Source organism: Oncorhynchus keta, chromosome 14 (assembly GCF_023373465.1).
Source record: "Oncorhynchus keta strain PuntledgeMale-10-30-2019 chromosome 14, Oket_V2, whole genome shotgun sequence".
Classification (NCBI taxonomy): Eukaryota; Metazoa; Chordata; class Actinopteri; order Salmoniformes; family Salmonidae; genus Oncorhynchus; species Oncorhynchus keta.
The window spans coordinates 54043361-54064083 of NC_068434.1; the positions used below are offsets into that span (position 1 = coordinate 54043361).

Genomic DNA, 20723 nt, shown 5'->3' on the forward strand with positions numbered 1-20723 from the left:
ACAATTGTTGGAAAAATGGCTTGTGTCATGCACAAAGTAGATGTCTTAACCGACTTGCCAAAACTATAGTTTAACAAGAAATTTGTGGAGTGGTTGAAAACGAGTTTTAATGACTCCAACCTAAGTGTATGTAAACTTCCAACTTCAACTGTATGTAATTAAGCCTTTGCATGTGTAAGTTTTGTCTTTCTAATAAATATTATAATTAATTTGTGGAGCACGCTCAATGCACATGTGAAGGTTGTTGGTGCTTGCTTTGGTGTACAAATAATTTGACCGCCCTAATTTGAGATTATTCCCTTTTATTTATGAAAAGCTGAAACTGCCTTTTATTATTTATGATTTATTTCTGAAATTTTTGCTTAATTAAATTGATTTATATTATAGTGTTTCTGTTCCCCCCCCGCAAAACAAAAATGCATTTTCCAGAAGCCTATGTATTGCCTACCTAAAACATCCATAAATACATTTCAAGTCCTTCAAAATAGAAACTACATATCCTAATGTTAGAAAGTATAATATAAACAAGATATAGGCTATTATGGGTGGGGTAGGCTAAATAATTATAACCGAATAGAAATAAAACACTGTCAATTAATAATCATATCAATGGATGGAATCAGTGAATGAATGGCTGCAGCAACCATTACACGATCTGACAAGCTGCATAACAGATGAGGCCTAATAGAGACAAAACACCAATTATGTCGTTCAAACGACAGTTACGTTTTTTTTCTTTTTATCCTTGGGTTTCAGGGCTTCCGTAAGATCTGCAGAGAGGAAGATCCATTGCTTCAAACTTGTGAGACAACAAGAAAATTGTGTCACGCAGTTTATATTAAAAGATAGCAAAGGGGTAATTCACTACATCACACAACACAGCTTGTTAGTACTGCAGGAAATTCATTTAGTATTTTTCATATTTACACATTAAGTGACAACCAAACAAAGAAATCATAAATATCTCTTTTAGTTAACTTTACAACAGTTATATGTGACCATTATTAAATAACTGGCAGCAACCCTATAATTTACAATGTTTGGAAACACAGTGGTTAAATAATCCAGCAAAACAAAAATGTTCTTCTCCAGTGAGTAATATTAATACAAGTAAAAACAATAATGAAATCCCTTTGTACAAAATACTCTCTATACAACAAAATCAACACAATATATTTGACAATTTGTCTGCTTAAAATGCATGGTAAAATCTGTACAGCTTAGAAACCTTCGCTGAGTGGGTGGGATTCTGTGTGTTAGCGTAGTTAATGATTGAAGCATTGGTCAGATTGATGCGTCTGTGATCCAACCATCAGAGACCTCAGGTAAAATAGCTGCCAAGACCTTCTCTCATTGGCATCAGTGCTGTGGAATTCCTGTCTAGCAGCAAATCAGCATGTTGCTGAACTTGAAGTTACTTCAAGATACATGGTTTTGAGAACTCAAACTGATATCTGTCCAGTGCAATGCTCTATTTCCCACCCTATGCATTTCAATGACAGATTGTACAGTACAAAACAATGTTAATCTAAGGGCTAAATTCAATCCGTAATGTTGAAGATCCGCACTACGGCGTGATTGAAATGTAAAGGCAATGTTCCCAAGTTCGCGGAGACTGCATTCACGGTAAACGCTGCATATGTAATATATATTGTTTTTATTTGAATAATATGGATGGTTCCGTAAATTACCAGTGGTATATTCTTTGTCTAAGGTAACATCTCTGTGATATATGGTTCATGGTAATCTCATATACTGTACGGTGCATTCGAAAAGTATTCAGACCCCTTGAATTTTTCCACATTTTTATGTTACAGCCTTATTCTAAAATAGATTCAATATTTTTTCCCCCCTCAATCTACACACAATACCCAACAATGACAACACTAAAACAGTTTGACATTTTTGCAAATGTATAAAAAAAAAACTGAAATATCACATTTACATAAGTATTCAGACCCTTTAATCAGTACATTGTTTAAGCGCTTTTGGCTTCTTGTGTATGACGCTACAAGCTTGGCACACCTGCATTTGGGTAGTTTCTCCTATTCTTCTCTGCAGATCCTCTCAAGCTCTGTCAGGTTGGATGGGGAGTTTTGCTGCACAGCTATTTTCAGGTCTCTCCAGAGATGTTCGATTAGGTTTAAGTCCGGGCTCTGGCTTGGCCACTCAAGGACATTGAGACTTGTTCCAAAGCCACTCCTGCGTTGTCTTGGCTTTGTGCTTAGGGTCGTTGTCCTGTTGTAAGGTGAACCTTTCCCTCGATCCAGTCTAGTATCCCAGTCCCTGCCGCTGAAAAACATCCCCACAGCATGATGCTGCCACCACCTTGCTTCACCGTAAGGATGGTGCCAGGTTTCCTCCAGACGTGATGCTTGGCATTCAGGCCAAAGAGTTCAATCTTGGTTTCATCAGAACGGAGAATCTTGTTTCTCATGGTCTGAGAGTCTTTACGTGCCTTTTGGCAAACTGCCTTTTACTGAGGAGTGGCTTCCCTCTGGCCACTTCCATAAAGGCCTGATTGGTTGAGAGCTACAGAGATGGTTGTCCTTTTGGAAGGTTCTCCCATCTCCACAGAGAAACTCTGGAGCTCTGTCAGAGTGACCAATGTGTTCTTGTTCACCTCCCTGACCAAGGCCCTTCTCCCCCAATTGCTAAGTTTGGCCGGGCGGCCAGCTCTGGGAAGAGTCTTGGTGGTTCCAAACTTCTTCCATTTAAGAACGATGGAGGCCACTGTGTTCTTTTGAACCTTCTTCAGATCTGTGCCTCGACACAATCCTGTGTCTGAGCTATGGACAATTCCTCCGACCTCATGGCATGGTTTTTGCTCTGACATGGACTGTCAACTTTGGGACATTATAAAGACAGGTGTGTGCCTTTCCAAATAATGTCCAATCAGTTGAATTTACCACAGGTGGACTCCAATCAAGTTGTAGAAATATCTCAAGGATGATCAATGGAAACAGGATGCACCTGAGCTCAATTTTGAGTCTTATTGCAAAGGGTCTGAATACTTATGTAAATAAGGCATCTGTTTTACATTTTTGTATATAATGTGTAAATATTTCTAAAAAACAGTTCTCTCTTTGTCATTATGGGGTATTGTGTGGAGGTTGATGAGGGAAAAAACATATTTAATCAATTTCAGAATAAGGCCGTAAAGTAAGAATGTGGAGAAGTCAATACGTCTGAATGACATAATACACTGAAGCTTATTCTATAGTTTAGACTAGAACAGTGGGCACTAAGTGTACAGTGCTTTACAGGTTCAGAGATGACAGATATTTGCCTTAATCAGAACAGCTAAAAGAATGTCAAGCACATTTTACAAACTCCAAGAAATATCAAACTGAGGAAAGAAAAAAATGAAAAAAATGTTTGGCACTTATACTTCATCGAGAATGCTATTCCACGAGGACCAGAAATGGTTTACTTGCAGTTTACTTTAGATTTTTAAAATGAATGGATTTCAACGATTGTTAATGCAGTTTCCAGTACCAGTCTAGAGTTCCCATTTCCAGTACCAATCTAGAGTACCAGTTTCCAGGACCTGTCAAGAGTACCAGTTAAGAGAGACCAGATAGATAAGTCCATGGTTGGTTTTAGAAGAGGAGGTAATACAATGTGAAACATGTTTGAAACAGATCGTCCCATTGCTGAGCTCTCCCATAGGTAACTGTCTGTCTGTCCTTTACGTGGCACATAGCCTATAAAATGTTATTCTAGTATAAATGTAGACGTAGCGAAGCTCCACCCTTTGGCACATAAATATAGAGGTTTGAATGACTGGGTCATACTGTAATAGAGATCTACACAACACTCTCACCATTCTTTAAAATCAGCAAAAACCAACTCAAAGAACAAAAAGTTCATAAATAGAGTTCATAAGGACATGGTATATGATGAGTGGCATTATAGAGAGAGCGAGCAGTTTGTTACATAGTCTCCTGCGGGAGTATATCGTTTTTAGCTTTGTCAAAAACTTCACAAAAAATGCAATGTAATATACTAAGCGGCCCTCACCTTGAGGGGTTGCATTCTTTAAAAAGGCTCCAGATGTCATTTCTTTCTCTGTTTGTCATTTCTTTTCTCAAAGTGTATTTTTTTGCTTTCTTTTTCCAGCATGCTTGTAAATTGTAATTCAGTCTGTTGCCTGAAGTGGGTAGCGGTGAGTCAGTTTGTGGTTGTGAGAGGGTGGTGGTAAGAGTGCGGATGTGTGTGTGTAGGACGAAGTCCAGCGGGCCAAGGAGATGACAGATTTGTATGCATGCATAAATGTGTGTAGCATGAAGTATGTATGTGACTGTAATGTTTGTATGTACCACCTATCTGTGTGAGTGTCAGTTTGTGTATGACTCACTGTGGCCTGAAGCATAAGTACGTATCGTTTACTGTATGCATGTATACTGTATACAGGTGTGTGTGTGTGTGTGTGTGTGTGTGTAAAAGGGTGTGTAGTTGAAGGGATCAGGAGGACTAAGGGTAAAGAGTAGGAGTGGGGAGGCAGTGAAGCAAGAGGCCTCCCTTACACCTCACTCTCGGTGGAGGGTTTGCGTGCGGGGGTCCAGCCGGTGTCGGGCAGGCTGTGTTGGGGGTGGCGTTGTGGTGTGACGGTGACGGGGGTCAGCGTGTTTATGGACGAACACTCTGACGTCTCCTCTTGGAGCAACTGCTCTGTCTCGCCGTCGTCCAGCGAGGCGCTGCTGGCCTGCAGGGACACAGTGTCCGTGCGCATGCATGTGTGCAGACCACCACGTGACGGCTTCAGCTGCTTCAGGTCCTCCCAGTACAGCTCCTCGCTGGAGAGGAGACACACTCCTTCCACGATGCGGATCTTCTCCTTGGTGTAGCCACTGTCCCCGCCCCCCTGAGGAAGGAGAAAGAAGACACAGTAGAAGGGTTAGCTGTGTTAGCCTTGTGCACGACCTAGACATCAACCATAATCACACATCTAGGGTCAGATGATCATATCCCTAAAAGCATATGAGGGGATGAAGAATATCTGACCCTACATAAGTAGTTAGTGGAAAACTAATCCTGTATCAGTGGTTAGAGAGCAGAACAACTCATCAGAAAACAACTACAAACACTCCAGAGCAGGATGTTGTTGTAAATCTCTACCCATGCACAGTAGTAGTTTCCTTTCAGTGAGATGTCCTCTGGTCTTTCAGTTAGTTTTGTCATCAGTACTTATGTGTTGAGTGGGGAAACTATGGAATATCAAATGTGTCATCTCTTTACTGCATTTACAGAGAAACAATTTATTAGAATTTTTTTGTGGCTGGATTTTTTTGTGACTGAAACTGCTACAGGTAATCAAAAGGTTAGAGTTGGGCTCAGGATTACATATGATAAACAGTGAATTCCCCCAAAATAAGACTGTAAAATGTCAGACATACAATACATAAAGCGAAAGGGTTTGCCAAACAAAGAACAGACTTTTCAATACCTCATTATTTTATATTATTAGGTCCATCCAAAGCCATAGATAGAGAAAGTGCATTCCAAAAGTATTCACACCCCTCAACTTTTTCCACGTTTAGGGTTATAAGGTGGAATTAAAATAGATTAAATTGTCATTGTTTTGTCAACGACCTACGCAAAATGTTTGTTATTATTTGCATATTATTTATTTTTTAATTCTCCAAACTGTCAAGTTGGTTGCTGATCATTGCTAGTGTTGCCATAGATATTCAAGACTATTTAAGTCAAAACTGTAACTAGGCCACTCAGGAACATTCAATGTTGTGTTGGTAAGCAACTCCATTGTACACCGGCTCGCGAAAGTGTTCACCCCCCTTGGTATTTTTCCTATTTTGTTGCCTTACAACCTGGAATTAAAATAGATTTTTTGGGGGGGGTTTGTATGTATCATTTGATTTACACAACATGTATACTACTATGAAGATGCATTTTTATTTATTTATTTATTGTGAAACAAACAAGAAATAAGACAAAAAAACTGAAAACTTGAGTGTGCATAACTAACTCTACTTTGTAGAGACACATTTTGCAGCAATTACAGCTGCAAGTCTCTTGGGGTATGTCTCTATAAGCTTGGCACATCTAGCCACTGGGATTTTTTCCCATTCTTCAAGGCAAAACTGCTCCAGCTTCTTCAAGTTGGATGGACTCCGCTGGTGTACTGAAATTGGATTGAGGTCTGGGCTTTGACTAAGCCATTCCAATATATTTAAATGTTTCCTCTTAAACCACTTGAGTGTTGCTTGCTACCACCACCATGCTTCACTGTGGGGATGGGGTTCTCGGGTTGATGAGAGGTGTTGGGTTTGCGCAAGACATAGCATTTTCCTTGATGACAAAAAAGCTCAATTTTAGTCTAATCTGACCAGAAAACCTTCTTCCATATGTTTGGGGAGTCTCCCACATGCCTTTTGACAAACACCAAACATCTTTGATTATTTTTTTTCTTTTAGCAATGGCTTTTTTTCTGGCCACCCTTCCACAAAGCCCAGCTCTGTGGAGTGTACGGCTTAAAGTGGTCCTGTTGACAGATATTCCAATCGCCACCGTGGAGCTTTGCAGCTCCTTCAGGGTTATCTTTAGTCTCTTTATTGCCTATCTGATTAATGACCTCCTTGCCTGCTCCATGAGTTTTGGTAGGCGGCCCACTCTTGGCAGGTTTGTTGTGGTGCCAAATTCTTTCAATTTTTTTTATAATGGATGTAATGGTTCTCCGTGGGATGTTCAAAGTTTCAGATTTTTTAAATTTTTAACTCAACCCTGATCTATACTTCTCCACAACTTTGTCCCTGAGCTGTTTGGAGAGCTCCTTGGTCTTCATGGTGCCCCTTGCTTAGTGGTGTTGAAGACTCTGGGGTCTTTCAAAACAGGTGTATATATACTGAGATCATGTGACACTTAAATAAAAATCCACTTGTGTGGGCTCTTTGCTTGACATCATGGGAGAATCAAAAGAAATCAGCCAAGACCTCATGAAAATAAATTGACCTCTACATTTCTGGTTCATCCAGTTCATCGATGCGGTGGGCCTTTAACAGCTGGGACTGCAAGTTTGTGTTCCTTTTTTTGGGATTCCGCGAGCGCTAGCTGCCTGTACTACAGACACCTGTCGTTGTCACGGGGAAGACTCATTGTTATCTTTTTGTAAAACAACTGATTCCAGTAAAGAGCCAATCTGGATACTAAGGAGACCCTGAGGGAAATCGACGAGTACCAACAGCTTTACGCTATGGAGGAACAACATACTCCTTCATAGAAAGATCCGACCACCTCACAAAATAACTTTAACCCAACAAAAAAATAAAAACAGATTAATCTACAGATACGGACGATATACTTACCATTGCGGTAGAGGCTAGTGCTCTGGCTGGAATCCATGCAACACTGGAACAGTTGTGTGAGGAGGTAGCAGGGCTGAGTGGGGGTTTGGAGTTCAGCCAGAGTAAAATTCTCACGCTCCAAAGAGAAAACATGACACTCACAGCCAAGGTAAAAATCCACGATTCCAACATGGATTGTCTACTCAGGGAAAACAGGGTGATGAAGGAGTCGCTACTAGACATACAAAGTCGTAGCATTCGTGAAAATATTTTTTTTTCCCGGGGATTCCTGAAGACGCAGCCAATAATCCAGAGGGTGCGATCAGAGAATTCATGCAATCTGCCTTGAAACTTCCCAAAGAGACTGTAAACAAGGTGGCTTTCCACCGAGTACACAGACATGGAGCTCAGAGCGACAAGACCAAGGGTCCCCGACTGATCATCGCAAAATTTGAACACTACCAACAAAAGTGGCTGATCAAAAGCAGAGGAAGGGAGCTTAAAGGGACCAAATTCGGTCTCATTGACCAATTTCCAAGGGAGATAAACAAACGCCATAAGAGACTGTATCCGGTACAAAGACAACAAAGGAAGGATGGTAGGTGTGCCTTTATCATTGTGGACAAACTCTTTATAGATGGACAGCTATTCCGAGACAACTCCATAACACCGTGGCTGTACTAAATTTTACAGAGACTTCAGGTTACGAAAAAAAGAAGGTATGGGAACTGTAAAATTATCTGAACATTATCAAGTGGATATGAACACACACGTACTCAATTACATGCTTGCTTACACATAAGGACACACCTGATCTCGCTCCTCTCTCACTCTTCTCTCTATTGTCGAGAACTCTTATAATTTATTGTGTTTATCGTTTGTCTATCTTTTTGTGTATTTGTCTACAAGTTTATATATGTTTACAACAAGCAGGAGGAAGATATCAGAATAGGGGAATAATAACATATTGTATGGAATACATTTGTTCTGTTGTGAAGTAATGCAAGGTGAAACGTCAATTGCTATGGAAATGCTGGGATGTGTTTTTCAATTATGTTAAAGGTAATTATGATGCAACTATGATGGTGATACGATATGGATTACAATTATCATCATGCATATCAATATGTTACACACAGACACTCAACCATGCAAATTGGCAGAGTTCTTATTTATTTGGACATCACACATTATAGTCTTACTCTTATACAGACATTGTACACACTCACTATATCACATCCAATATCATACACATCAACCTACTCAGATTTGCTACACACATCATATCTTGTCTCAATTTTCAGTCTTCTGATCAGTCTTTACACGGCAAAAAGAAAAGGAATATAACATATACTGTTTACAGGAAACTCACTCTAAATTCTTAGATGAAGTTGCGTGGAAAAAGGAATTGGGTGGTGTGATGATATTAATTAACAAACATTTCGATCTGAATGTGCCAATTGTCAGGAATGATTCGCAAGGAAGGTGGATCATTTTGAATATGAAAGTGGATGAAAAAGAGATTTGACTCATTGAGTATACTACTAGCCAACATCCAGTCTCTTGACAACAAGGTAGGTGAAATTCGAGCAAGGGTTGCCTTCCAGAGAGATATCTGAGATTGAAACATTTTCAGTTTCATGGAAACATGGCTCTCTCGGGACATGTTGTCAGATTCGGTTCAGCCACCGGGCTTCTCCATGCAACGCGCCAACAGAGATAAACACCTCTCTGGGAAAAGGAAGGGCGGGTGTGTATGCTTTATGATTAATGAAGCTAGCCCCCGATTAGCAGCACTGTAGAAACTATTACACTCAACGGAACGACTTGATTAGTGTAGTGTCAACAACGCAGCCACTGCCAGCTAGCCTACTTTAGCAGTACTGTATCATTTTAATCATTTTAGTCAATAAGACTCTTGCTACGTAAGCTTAACTTTCTGAACATTCGAGACGTGTAGTCCACTTGTCATTCCAATCTCCTTGCATTAGCGTAGACTTTTCTGTAGCCTGTCAACTATGTGTCTGTCTATCCCTGTTCTCTCCTCTCTGCACAGACCATACAAACGCTCCACACCGCGTGGCCGCGACCACCCTAATCTGGTGGTCCCAGCGCGTACGACCCACGTGGAGTTCCAGGTCTCCGGTAGCCTCTGGAACTGCCGATCTGCGGCCAACAAGGCAGAGTTCATCTCAGCCTATGCCTCCCTCCAGTCCCTTGACTTCTTGGCACTGACGGAAACATGGATCACCACAGATAACACTGCTACTCCTACTGCTCTCTCCTCGTCCGCCCACGTGTTCTCGCACACCCCGAGAGCTTCTGGTCAGCGGGGTGGTGGCACCGGGATCCTCATCTCTCCCAAGTGGTCTTTCTCTCTTTCTCCCCTTACCCATCTGTCTATCGCCTCCTTTGAATTCCATGCTGTCACAGTTACCAGCCCTTTCAAGCTTAACATCCTTATCATTTATCGCCCTCCAGGTTCCCTCGGAGAGTTCATCAATGAGCTTGATGCCTTGATAAGCTCCTTTCCTGAGGACGGCTCACCTCTCACAGTTCTGGGCGACTTTAACCTCCCCACGTCTACCTTTGACTCATTCCTCTCTGCCTCCTTCTTTCCACTCCTCTCCTCTTTGACCTCACCCTCTCACCTTCCCCCTACTCACAAGGCAGGCAATACGCTTGACCTCATCTTTACTAGATGCTGTTCTTCCACTAACCTCATTGCAACTCCCCTCCAAGTCTCCGACCACTACCTTGTATCCTTTTCCCTCTCGCTCTCATCCAACACTTCCCACACTGCCCCTACTCGGATGGTATCGCGCCGTCCCAACCTTAGCTCTCTCTCCCCCGCTACTCTCTCCTCTTCCATCCTATCATCTCTTCCCTCTGCTCAAACTTTCTCCAACCTATCTCCTGATTCTGCCTCCTCAACCCTCCTCTCCTCCCTTAATGCACCCTTTGACTCCCTATGTCCCCTATCCTCCAGGCCGGCTCGGTCCTCCCCTCCCGCTCCGTGGCTCGACGACTCCTTGCGAGCTCACAGAACAGGGCTCCGGGCAGCCGAGCGGAAATGGAGGAAAACTCGCCTCCCTGCGGACCTGGCATCCTTTCACTCCCTCCTCTCTACATTTTCCTCCTCTGTCTCTGCTGCTAAAGCCACTTTCTACTATTCTAAATTCTAAGCATCTGCCTCTAACCCTAGGAAGCTCTTTGCCACCTTCTCCTCCCTCCTGAATCCCCCCTCCTCCCTCTCTGCAGATGACTTCGTCAACCATTTTGAAAAGAAGGTCATCCGATCCTCGTTTGCTAAGTCAAACGACACCGCTGGTTCTGCTCAGACTGCCCTACCCTATGCTCTGAACTCTTTCTCCCCTCTCTCTCCAGATGAAATCTTGCGTCTTGTGACGGCCGGCCGCCCAACAACCTGCCCGCTTGACCCTATCCCCTCCTCTCTTCTCCAGACCATTTCCGGAGACCTTCTCCCTTACCTCACCTCGCTCATCAACTCATCCCTGACCGCTGGCTACGTCCCTCCCGTCTTCAAGAGAGCGAGAGTTGCACCCCTTCTGAAAAAACCTACACTCGATCCCTCCGATGTCAACAACTACAGACCAGTATCCCTTCTCTCTTTTCTCTCCAAAACTCTTGAGCGTGCCGTCCTTGGCCAGCTCTACCGCTATCTCTCTCAGAATGACCTTCTTGATCCAAATCAGTCAGGTTTCAAGACTAGTCATTCAACTGAGACTGCTCTTCTCTGTATCACGGAGGCGCTCCGCACTGCTAAAGCTAACTCTCTCTCCTCTGCTCTCATCCTTCTAGACCTATCGGCTGCCTTCGATACTGTGAACCATCAGATCCTCCTCTCCACCCTCTCCGAGTTGGGCATCTCCGGCGCGGCCCACGCTTGGATTGCGTCCTACCTGACAGGTCGCTCCTACCAGGTGGCGTGGCGAGAATCTGTCTCCTCACCACGCGCTCTCACCACTGGTGTCCCCCAGGGCTCTGTTCTAGGCCCTCTCTTATTCTCGCTATACACCAAGTCACTTGGCTCTGTCATAACCTCACATGGTCTCTCCTATCATTGCTATGCAGACGACACACAATTAATCTTCTCCTTTCCCCCTTCTGATGACCAGGTGGCGAATCGCATCTCTGCATGTCTGGCAGACATATCAGTGTGGATGACGGATCACCACCTCAAGCTGAACCTCAGCAAGACGGAGCTCCTCTTCCTCCCGGGGAAGGACTGCCCGTTCCATGATCTCGCCATCACGGTTGACAACTCCATTGTGTCCTCCTCCCAGAGCGCTAAGAACCTTGGCGTGATCCTGGACAACACCCTGACGTTCTCAACTAACATCAAGGCGGTGTCCCGTTCCTGTAGGTTCATGCTCTACAACATCCGCAGAGTACGACCCTGCCTCACACAGGAAGCGGCGCAGGTCCTAATCCAGGCACTTGTCATCTCCCGTCTTGATTACTGCAACTCGCTGTTGGCTGGGCTCCCTGCCTGTGCCATTAAACCCCTACAACTCATCCAGAACGCCGCAGCCCGTCTGGTGTTCAACCTTCCCAAGTTCTCTCACGTCACCCCGCTCCTCCGCTCTCTCCACTGGCTTCCAGTTGAAGCTCGCATCCGCTACAAGACCATGGTGCTTGCCTACGGAGCTGTGAGGGGAACGGCACCTCAGTACCTCCAGGCTCTGATCAGGCCCTACACCCAAACAAGGGCACTGCGTTCATCCACCTCTGGCCTGCTCGCCTCCCTACCACTGAGGAAGTACAGTTCCCGCTCAGCCCAGTCAAAACTGTTCGCTGCTCTGGCCCCCAATGGTGGAACAAACTCCCTCACGACGCCAGGACAGCGGAGTCAATCACCACCTTCCGGAGACACCTGAAACCCCACCTCTTCAAGGAATACCTAGGATAGGGTAAGTAAGGGTAAGTAATCCTTCTCACCCCCCCCGCCCCTTCTCCCCCAAAAAAAGATTTAGATGCAAGTGGCTGTTCCACTGGATGTCATAAGGTGTATGCACCAACTTGTAAGTCGCTCTGGATAAGAGCGTCTGCTAAATGACTTAAATGTAAATGTAAATGTAATGACTCATGGTGTAATCATAACAACATACAGGAACTCAAGAGACTTCTGCTCACCCGATCTAGAATTCCTTACAATCAAGTGCCGGCCATTTTACCTACCAAGAGAATTCTCGTCAGTTATAGTCTCAGCTGTGTACATTGCCCCTCAAGCAGACACCAAGACGGCCATCAAGCAACTTCACTGGACTATATGCCAACTGGAAACCATACATATCCTGAGGCTGCATTTATTGTTTATTGTGGGCAATACCGTCGATCACTGCTACTCTAACTTCCGCGATGCATACAAAGCCATCCCCCACCCTCCCTTCGGCAAATCCGACCGCAACGCCATCTTGCTCCCTCCGTCTTATAGGAAGAAACTCACAGGATGTACCAGTGACGTGAACCATTCAATGCTGGTCCAACCAATCGGAAGCCACAATTCAAGAATCTTTTGATCATGCAGACTGGAATGTGTTCCGGTCAGCCTCAGAGAACAACATCGACCTATACGCTGACTCAAGTGAGTGCATTTATAAAGAAGTGCATTGGAGATGTTCTACCCACTGTGACTATTAAAACCTACCTTAACCAGAAACCATGGATGGATGTCTGAATATAAACAGTGTAGCTATTCCCTCCGCAAGGCAGTCAAGCAAGCGAAATGCCAGTACAGGGACAAAGTGGAGTCGCAATTCAATGGCTCAAACATGAGACGTAAAATAAATCCAGCAACGTCACGGATCCAACGTCACGCTTCCAGACAAACTAAACACCTTCTTTGCCTATTTTGAGGATAATACAATACTGTCGTGGTCCACTAACAAGGACTGCCTGCCCCCCCCCCCTCCGTGGCTGACATGAGTATAACATTTAAACGTGTTAATCCTCGCAAGGCTGCTGGCCCAGCTGGCATCCCTAGCCGCGTCCTCAAAGCATGCGCAGACCAGCTGGCTGGTGTGTTTACAGACATATTCAATCGCTCTCTATCCCAGTATGTTGTCCCCACATGCTTCAAGATGGCTACCATTGTTCCTGTACCCAAGAAGGCAAAGATAACTGAACTACCGTAATTGCGGGACTATAAGCCGCTACTTCATTCCCACGCTTTGAACCTCGCAGTTTATACAATGACGCGGCTAATTTATGGATTTTTCCCGCTTTCACAAGATTCATGCCGCCAAAAAACTGAGCACCGTCACATAATGTGACGTAAAATAGAGCGCGCTCAAACTTCCCATCATTCTGATTACGGTAGTAATTTTGTCACCCTCATCATGGCAAAGACACGGAGAAATGCATATGACGCAGCTTTCAAGTTGAAGGCGATCAATCTGGCTGTTGGAAAAGGAAAGAGAGCTGCTGCACGGGAGCTTGGCCTTAATGAGTCGATGATAAGACGTTGGAAACAGCAGCGTGAGGAACTGACTCAGTGCAAAAAGACAACAAAGGCTTTCAGAGGGAAGAAAAGCAGATGGCCCAAAGTATTTGCAGCCACTCGACATCAGTGTAAATTGTGCATTTAAGGTGGCGCTCCTTTTTCAGTGGGAGTCTTGGATGACAAGTGGGGAGAATTCCTTCACTAAAATGGGCTGCATGCGAAGAGCAACTTATGGTCAAGTCTGCCAGTGGGTCCTGACAGCGTGGAACATTGTCAAAAAATCCACTATAATCAACGGGTTTCGAAAGGCTGGACTGCTGCCTGTTGAAGGGGCAGCATGAGCTCAGCGGGGTATTTGCCTCCGGATGAAAGTGACGAGAGCGACAATGAAAACGATCCAACATCGGATGAAGCAATTCTGAGGCTATTCATCTCCGACACCGAAGGAGATGACTTCAGTGGTTTCAGTGCACAGGAGGAGGAAGATAGTGACCAAGTTCATTTGTTTCAATGTACCGGTAGGCACCTGCGGCTTAGACATGTGCGGCGTATTCATGTACAAAATACATATTTTTTAATAATTCAGTGGGTGCGGTTTATATTCAGGTGCGCTTAATAGTCCAGCAATTACGGTAAATGACTACCGCCCCGTAGAACTCACTTCTGCAACATGAAGTACTTTGAGAGACAAGTCAAGGATAATATCACCTCCACCTTACCGGCCACCCTAGACCCACTTCAGTTTGCATACCGCCCCAACAGGTCCACAGACGATGCAATCGCCATCACACTGCCCTATTCCATCTGGGCAAAAGGAATACCTATGTAAGAATGCTGTTCATTGACTACAGCTCAGCATTCAACACCATAGTACCCTCCAAGCTCATTCAATCATCAAGTTTGCAGACGACACTACAGTGGTAGACTTGATTACCAACAACGACGAGACCCTACAGGGAGGAGGTGAGGGCACTCAGATTGTGGTGTCAGGAAACAGCAGAGGGAGCACCCCCCTATCCACATTGAAGGGACAGCAGTGGAGAAGGTGGAACGTTTTAAGTGCCTCAGCATACACATCACAGACAAACTGAAATGGTCCACTCCCACAGACAGTGTGGTGAAGAAGGAGCAACAGTGCCTCTTCAACCTCAGGAGGCTGAAGAAATTTGGCTTGTCACCCAAAACCCTGACAAACTTTTACAGATGCACAATCGAGAGCATCCGGTCGGGCTGTATCACAGCCTGGTAAGGCAACTGCACCGTACTCAACTGCAAGGCTCTCCAGAGGGTGGTGCGGTCTGCACAAGAGTATCACCGGTGGAAAACTACCTGCCCTCCATGACACCTACAGCACCCAATGTCACAGGAAGGCCAAAAAGATCAACAATGATATCAACCACCCGAGCCACTGCCTGTTCACACCGCTATCATCCAGAAGGCAGGGTCAGTACAGGTGAATCAAAGCTGGGACCGAGAGACTGAAAACAGCTTCTATCTCAAGGCCATCAGACTGCTAAACAGCAATCAATAACTCAGAACAGGCACTAGCCACATCACAAGTCACTTTATATAATGCACTCTAAATAATGCCACTTTAATAATGTTTACATATCTTACATTTCTCATATCACATGTTTATACTGTATTTTATACCATTTACTGCACCTTGCCTATGCCGCTCGGCCATCCATATACATGTTCTCATTCAGCCCTTTAGATTTGTATGCATTAGGTCGTTGTTGGGGAATTGTTAGATTACTTGTTAGATATTACTGCACTGTCGGAACTAAAAGCACAAGCATTTCGCTAACCATGTGTATGTGACAAAAAAAAATTGATTTGATTGTGTGTATGCCAGTGACACACAATCTCAATGTAATCCATTTTAAATTCAGGCTGTAGCACAACAAATGTGGAAAAAGTCAAGGGGTGTGAGAATTTTCTGAAGGCACTGTTTGTCTTTACATTTTAAAAATCATTAGTAAAGTCAGTCATCAGAAAGAGTCAGTTGTCACACAAGATCAAGCAGAGCAACAATAGTAGACACATGAGAGAGAGAGCATGTACACATGTTAGGTGAAGGTGGGGACAAGAGAAAGAGACAAAAGGAGTGGGAGATACAAGAGGAGTGAAAAAGAGAGTGATAAGGTTGATTGATGGAGGGATTCCCCCATGGTGTGTGACTACCTCTGCGCAGGACAAAACAGGTCAAAAGAATAAAGGAGAGAGGCTGTTGTAAGGATGAGAGAGCTGCAGTGAAGGAGAGGGGAAGACAAGAAAAGAGAGATGAGTGGACGGGTCGGCCACCACTTGTGCCTCTTCATGTATGGTTATAATAAAACTACTGTAAAGCAATCTATATACAGCATAGGAGATAGAGACAAACATTGAAAACTAGTATTTGTCTCAATAGTTACTTCTGGCCATACCTTTTGCAACCCGGTCATAATAGGCATACAGAATCCCAATGGATGCACAAATGTATCCATTATTCTATTAAAACATTAGGTACTTTCTTATTCTCATCAAAGTCTGAAGTGAGAGATAAGGCCCAGATTCAGTAAACGTTTGCACCAGTGCAAACGTTGCATGTTATTATATAAGAATAACATACATTTCTGTTTCACCTTCAAATCGTGATTTCACATTTATGCTTTAGACCCTCCAGAAAAATATCTGCTGCAAATGCTTGCACATGAAAAAAGCTAGGCTAGAACTCTGTCGTCATTTTCTTGAAATACTGAATAGGCCTGAGTAGTTACCTCTTTCTTATATCGTAGCTGGTTGTAAATGGGCGGCTTTTGAGAGGTCTCAATCTTGACCTCTTGCGTTGACGTCCTATATGAGGGGTTACTGTATGTCAGGTTGCTCACCCCGGGGTCAGCAAACTTAGACTTTTTGTGTCTGAGGATAGAAAGATGGGTAAACACATTGTACACACAGTCCACTGGATAAAACTGTCCATGGGGTGGCTATCTAGGTTAGCTCCCACAACAGACAAATGTCACAGGTCTAATATAGCTTCCTCTCTGTGTGATCTTTATCTGCACTGACATGAAACAACAAGTTACATGACAGTAACATTGGCCAAATCTATTGGCACCTAATCACTTATTTCAGATCTGGGCAGATAAAGGGATGGAGAATAGACATATATACACTACCGTTAAAAGTTTGGAGTCACATAGAAATGTCCTTGTTTTTGAAAGAAAAAATAAAAATAACATCAAATTGATCAGAAATACAATGAAGACATTGTAAATGACTATTGCTGCTGGAAACGGCATTATTATGGAATATCTACATAGGCGTACAGAGGCCCATTATCAGCAACCATCACTCCTGTGTTCCAATGTCACGTTGTGTTAGTCAAGTTTATCATTTTAAAAGGCTAATTGATCATTAGAAAACCCTTTTGTAATTATGTTAGCACAGCTGAAAACTGTTGTTCTAATTATAAAGAAGCAATAAAACGGGCCTTCTTTAGACAAGTTGAGTATCTGGAGCATTAGCATTTGTGGGTTCAATTACAGGCTCAAAATGGCCAGAAACAAAGACCTTTCTTCTGAAACTCGTCAGTCTATTCTTGTTCTGAGAAATGAAGGCTATTCCATGCGAGAAATTGCCAAGAAACTGAAGATCTCTTACAACGCTGTGTACTACTCCCTTCACAGAACAGCGCAAACTGGCCCTAACCAGCATAGAAAGAGGAGTGGGAGGCCCCAGTGCACAACTGAGCAAGAGGACAAGTACATTAGAGTGTCTAGTTTGAGAAACGGACATCTCAAGTTCTCAACTGGCAGCTTCATTAAATAGTACCTGAAAAAAAACAGTCTCAACGTCAACAGTGAAGAGGCGGATGCTGGCCTTCAAGGCAGAGTTGCAAAGAAAATGCAATATCTCAGACTGGCCAATAAAAATAAAAGATTAACTTGATAGGGCCGTGGTTCCGAGGTGGGAACATCAATCAGCGGAAATTTCAAGTGTGCCACGTATAGTTTTTGATAAAAGTCAAACTTTCATTAAAATGCACATACAATGTACTGAATTAAAGCTACACTCGTTGTGAATCTAGCTACCGAGTCATATTTGTAAAATGCTTTTCGGCAAAAGCATGAGAAGCTATTATCTGATAGCATACACCCCCCAAAGTACTGCAACGCTACTTAAAACGGCAGATTTTGCGTTACCCGGCGCTACCCAAATCGCTGAAATAAAATATAAAACATTCATTACCGTTGACGAGCTTCTTTCTTAGCACTCCTATATATCCCATAAACATCACAGTTGGGTCTTTTTCCCGATTAAATCCGTCATTGTATAGCCAAAATGTAATTTTCTGAAGACCGGTCTGATCCAGGAATATTCCGTTTTCCAAGACGCAACGTCACTTTTTAAAATGACAAAAGGTGCCTATATACTTTTACAAAACACTTCAAACTACTTTCTAAACCAACTTTAGGTATTAATAAACGTTAATTAGCTATACAATTAATCACGGGGTGATTTGTATTCGATAGCAGCTCGTCTGGAAATCAACGGCCATCTTTCCCATTTTAATAACTTCCTGTTGACAAACTGAAACAGGAAAGGGTCAAAAGTAATAGAACCAAGGATTAAGTCTGCTCAAAATGCCAGCACTGGCGACATCGTGTGGAAGCTGTAGGCGTTTACATTACTGCTTCATGTATTTGCGTTCGTCTTCAACAATACATTGACTGGCGGAGTAATATATTTTTTGTGTTTTTTGGAGAACAGTTTTTCACTGCTAAACACGTTGTGTTATAGCCACAGACACAATTTAACCAGTTTTAGAGACTTCAGAGTGTTTTCTATACACACATACTTATCATTTGCATATACTATATTCCAAACATGAGTAGCAGGACATTGAAATGTTGCGCGATTTTTAACAAAAATATTTTTAACAAAAATTTGCAGCTTCCTTAAGAGGTTTTAAGATGGGCAAAATAACACAGGCACTGGACAAAGGAACTCTGCCTAGAAGGCCAGCATCCCGGAGCCGCCTCTTCACCTCTTCACTCAGACTGGTGTTTGGCGGGTACTATTTAATGAAGCTGCCAATTGAGGACTTGTGAAGCGATTGTTTCTCTCCCACAAATGCTGATGCTCCAGATACTCAACTAGTCTAAAGAATGAGTTTTTTTGCTTCTTTAATCAGAAGAACAGTTTTCAGCTGTGCTAACATAACTATAAAAGGGTTTTCTAATTATCAATTAGCCTTTTAAAATGATAATGTTGGATTAGCTAACGCAACGTGCCATTGGAGCACAGGAGTGATGCTTGCTGATAATGGGCCTCTGTACGCCTATGTAGATATTCCATTAAAAATCACAGTTTCCAGCTACAATAGTCATTTACAACATTAACAATGTCTGTACTGTATTTCTGATCAATTTTATTAGATTTTAATGGAAAGAAAATGTGCTTTTCTTAAAAAATGACATTTCTAAGTGATCCCAAACTTTTAAACGGTCGTGTACATATACTTTTTATTACTAGCACTAACTTTGTTGATGACTTCTTAATTGAGGAACATTTTACTTACTATGACTAATGTAGTTGTCTCACCTAGCTACTTTAAGATGAATGTACTAACAATAAATTGCTCTAGATTAGAGCTTCTGATAAATTACTCAAATGTAAATGTCAAATGACAGGATTTTTTTGTATTTAGAGAGGACTTGGTCTTACCTGTAAATAATGAAGGCAGTGATGATTATCAGGATGGCCAGAATGGTCAACGCTCCTCCAATCACATAGCTGATATGAAGCCCCTCCCCTGTGAAAGAAGCGTTGCAGATGAACAAATCAAATTGTATTTGTCACATGCGCCGAATACAACAGGTGTAGACCTTACTTACAAGCCCTTAACCAACAATGCAATTTTAAGAAAATACTAACAAAAAAAGAGAAGAATAACAAACAATTAAAGAGCAGCAGTAAATATCAATAGTGGGGCTATATACACGGGGTACCAGTACAGAGTCAGTGTGCGGGGGGCACCGGTGTCAAGGTAATTGAGGTAATATGTCCATGTAGATAGAGTTATTAAAGTGACTATGCATAGATAATAACAGACAGTAGCAGCAGCATAGAAGGGGGGACAATGCAAATAGTCTGGGTAGCCATTTGATTAGCTGTTCAGGAGTCTTATGGTTTGTGGGTAGCAGCTGTTGAGAAGCCTCTTGGACCTAGACTTGGCGCTCCAGTACCGATTGCTGTGCGGTAGCAGAGTCTATGACTAGGGTGGCTGGACTCGTTGGCAATTTCTAGGGACTTCCTCTGACACCTCCTGATATAGAGTTCCTGGATGGCAGGAAGCTTGGCCCCAGTGATTTACTGGGCCATAGGCACTACCCTCTGTAGTGCCTTGCGGTCGGAGGCCGAGCAGTGGCCATACCAGGCAGTGATACAATCTGTCAGGACGCTCTCGATGATGCAGCTTTAAAACCATTTGAGGATCTGAGGACCCATGCCAAATGTTTTCAGTCTCCTGAGGGGGAATATGTTTTTTTCATGCCCTCTTTGCGACTGTCTTGGTATGTTTGGACCATGTTAGTTGGTTGGTGATGTGGACGCCAAGGTACTTAAAGCTCTCAACCTGCTCCACTAAAGCCTCGCCGATGAGAATGGGGACGTGCTTGGCCCTCCATTTCCTGTAGTCCACGATCATCTCCTTTGTCTTGATCACGTTGAGGGAGAGGTTGTTGTCGGTGATCAGGCCTACCACTGTTGTGTCATCAGAAAACTTAATGATGGTGTTGGAGTCGTGCCTGGCCATGCAGTCATGAGTGAACAGGGAGTACAGGAGGGGACTGTGCACGCACCCCTGAGGGGCCCTCATGTTGAGGATCAGCGTGGCAGATGTGTTGTTACTTACCCTTACCACTTGGGGGAGGACCGTCAGAAAGTCCAGGATCCAGTTGCAG

The 20723-nt window shown here is 43.3% G+C and overlaps 1 protein-coding gene across 3 annotated transcripts in view; it reads right to left on the minus strand.

The window, feature by feature from the left end:
* Window positions 1-819: 819 nt before the first annotated feature.
* LOC118393626 (low-density lipoprotein receptor-related protein 4) overlaps window positions 820-20723 on the minus strand; it is a 214855-nt gene continuing 194951 nt past the window's right edge. For 2 of the 3 annotated variants that reach the window (XM_035786476.2, XM_035786477.2), the window contains exons 36-38: window positions 19486-19573; window positions 16533-16674; window positions 820-4867 (exon numbers count right to left, since the gene is read on the minus strand). In XM_035786476.2, the coding sequence (XP_035642369.1) occupies window positions 4526-4867; window positions 16533-16674; window positions 19486-19573 (572 nt within the window). In that variant the 3' untranslated portion in view covers window positions 820-4525. Of the gene's footprint in view, window positions 4868-15957; window positions 16021-16532; window positions 16675-19485; window positions 19574-20723 lie in introns of all 3 variants that reach the window. The other variant, XM_035786478.2, reaches the window with a different exon arrangement.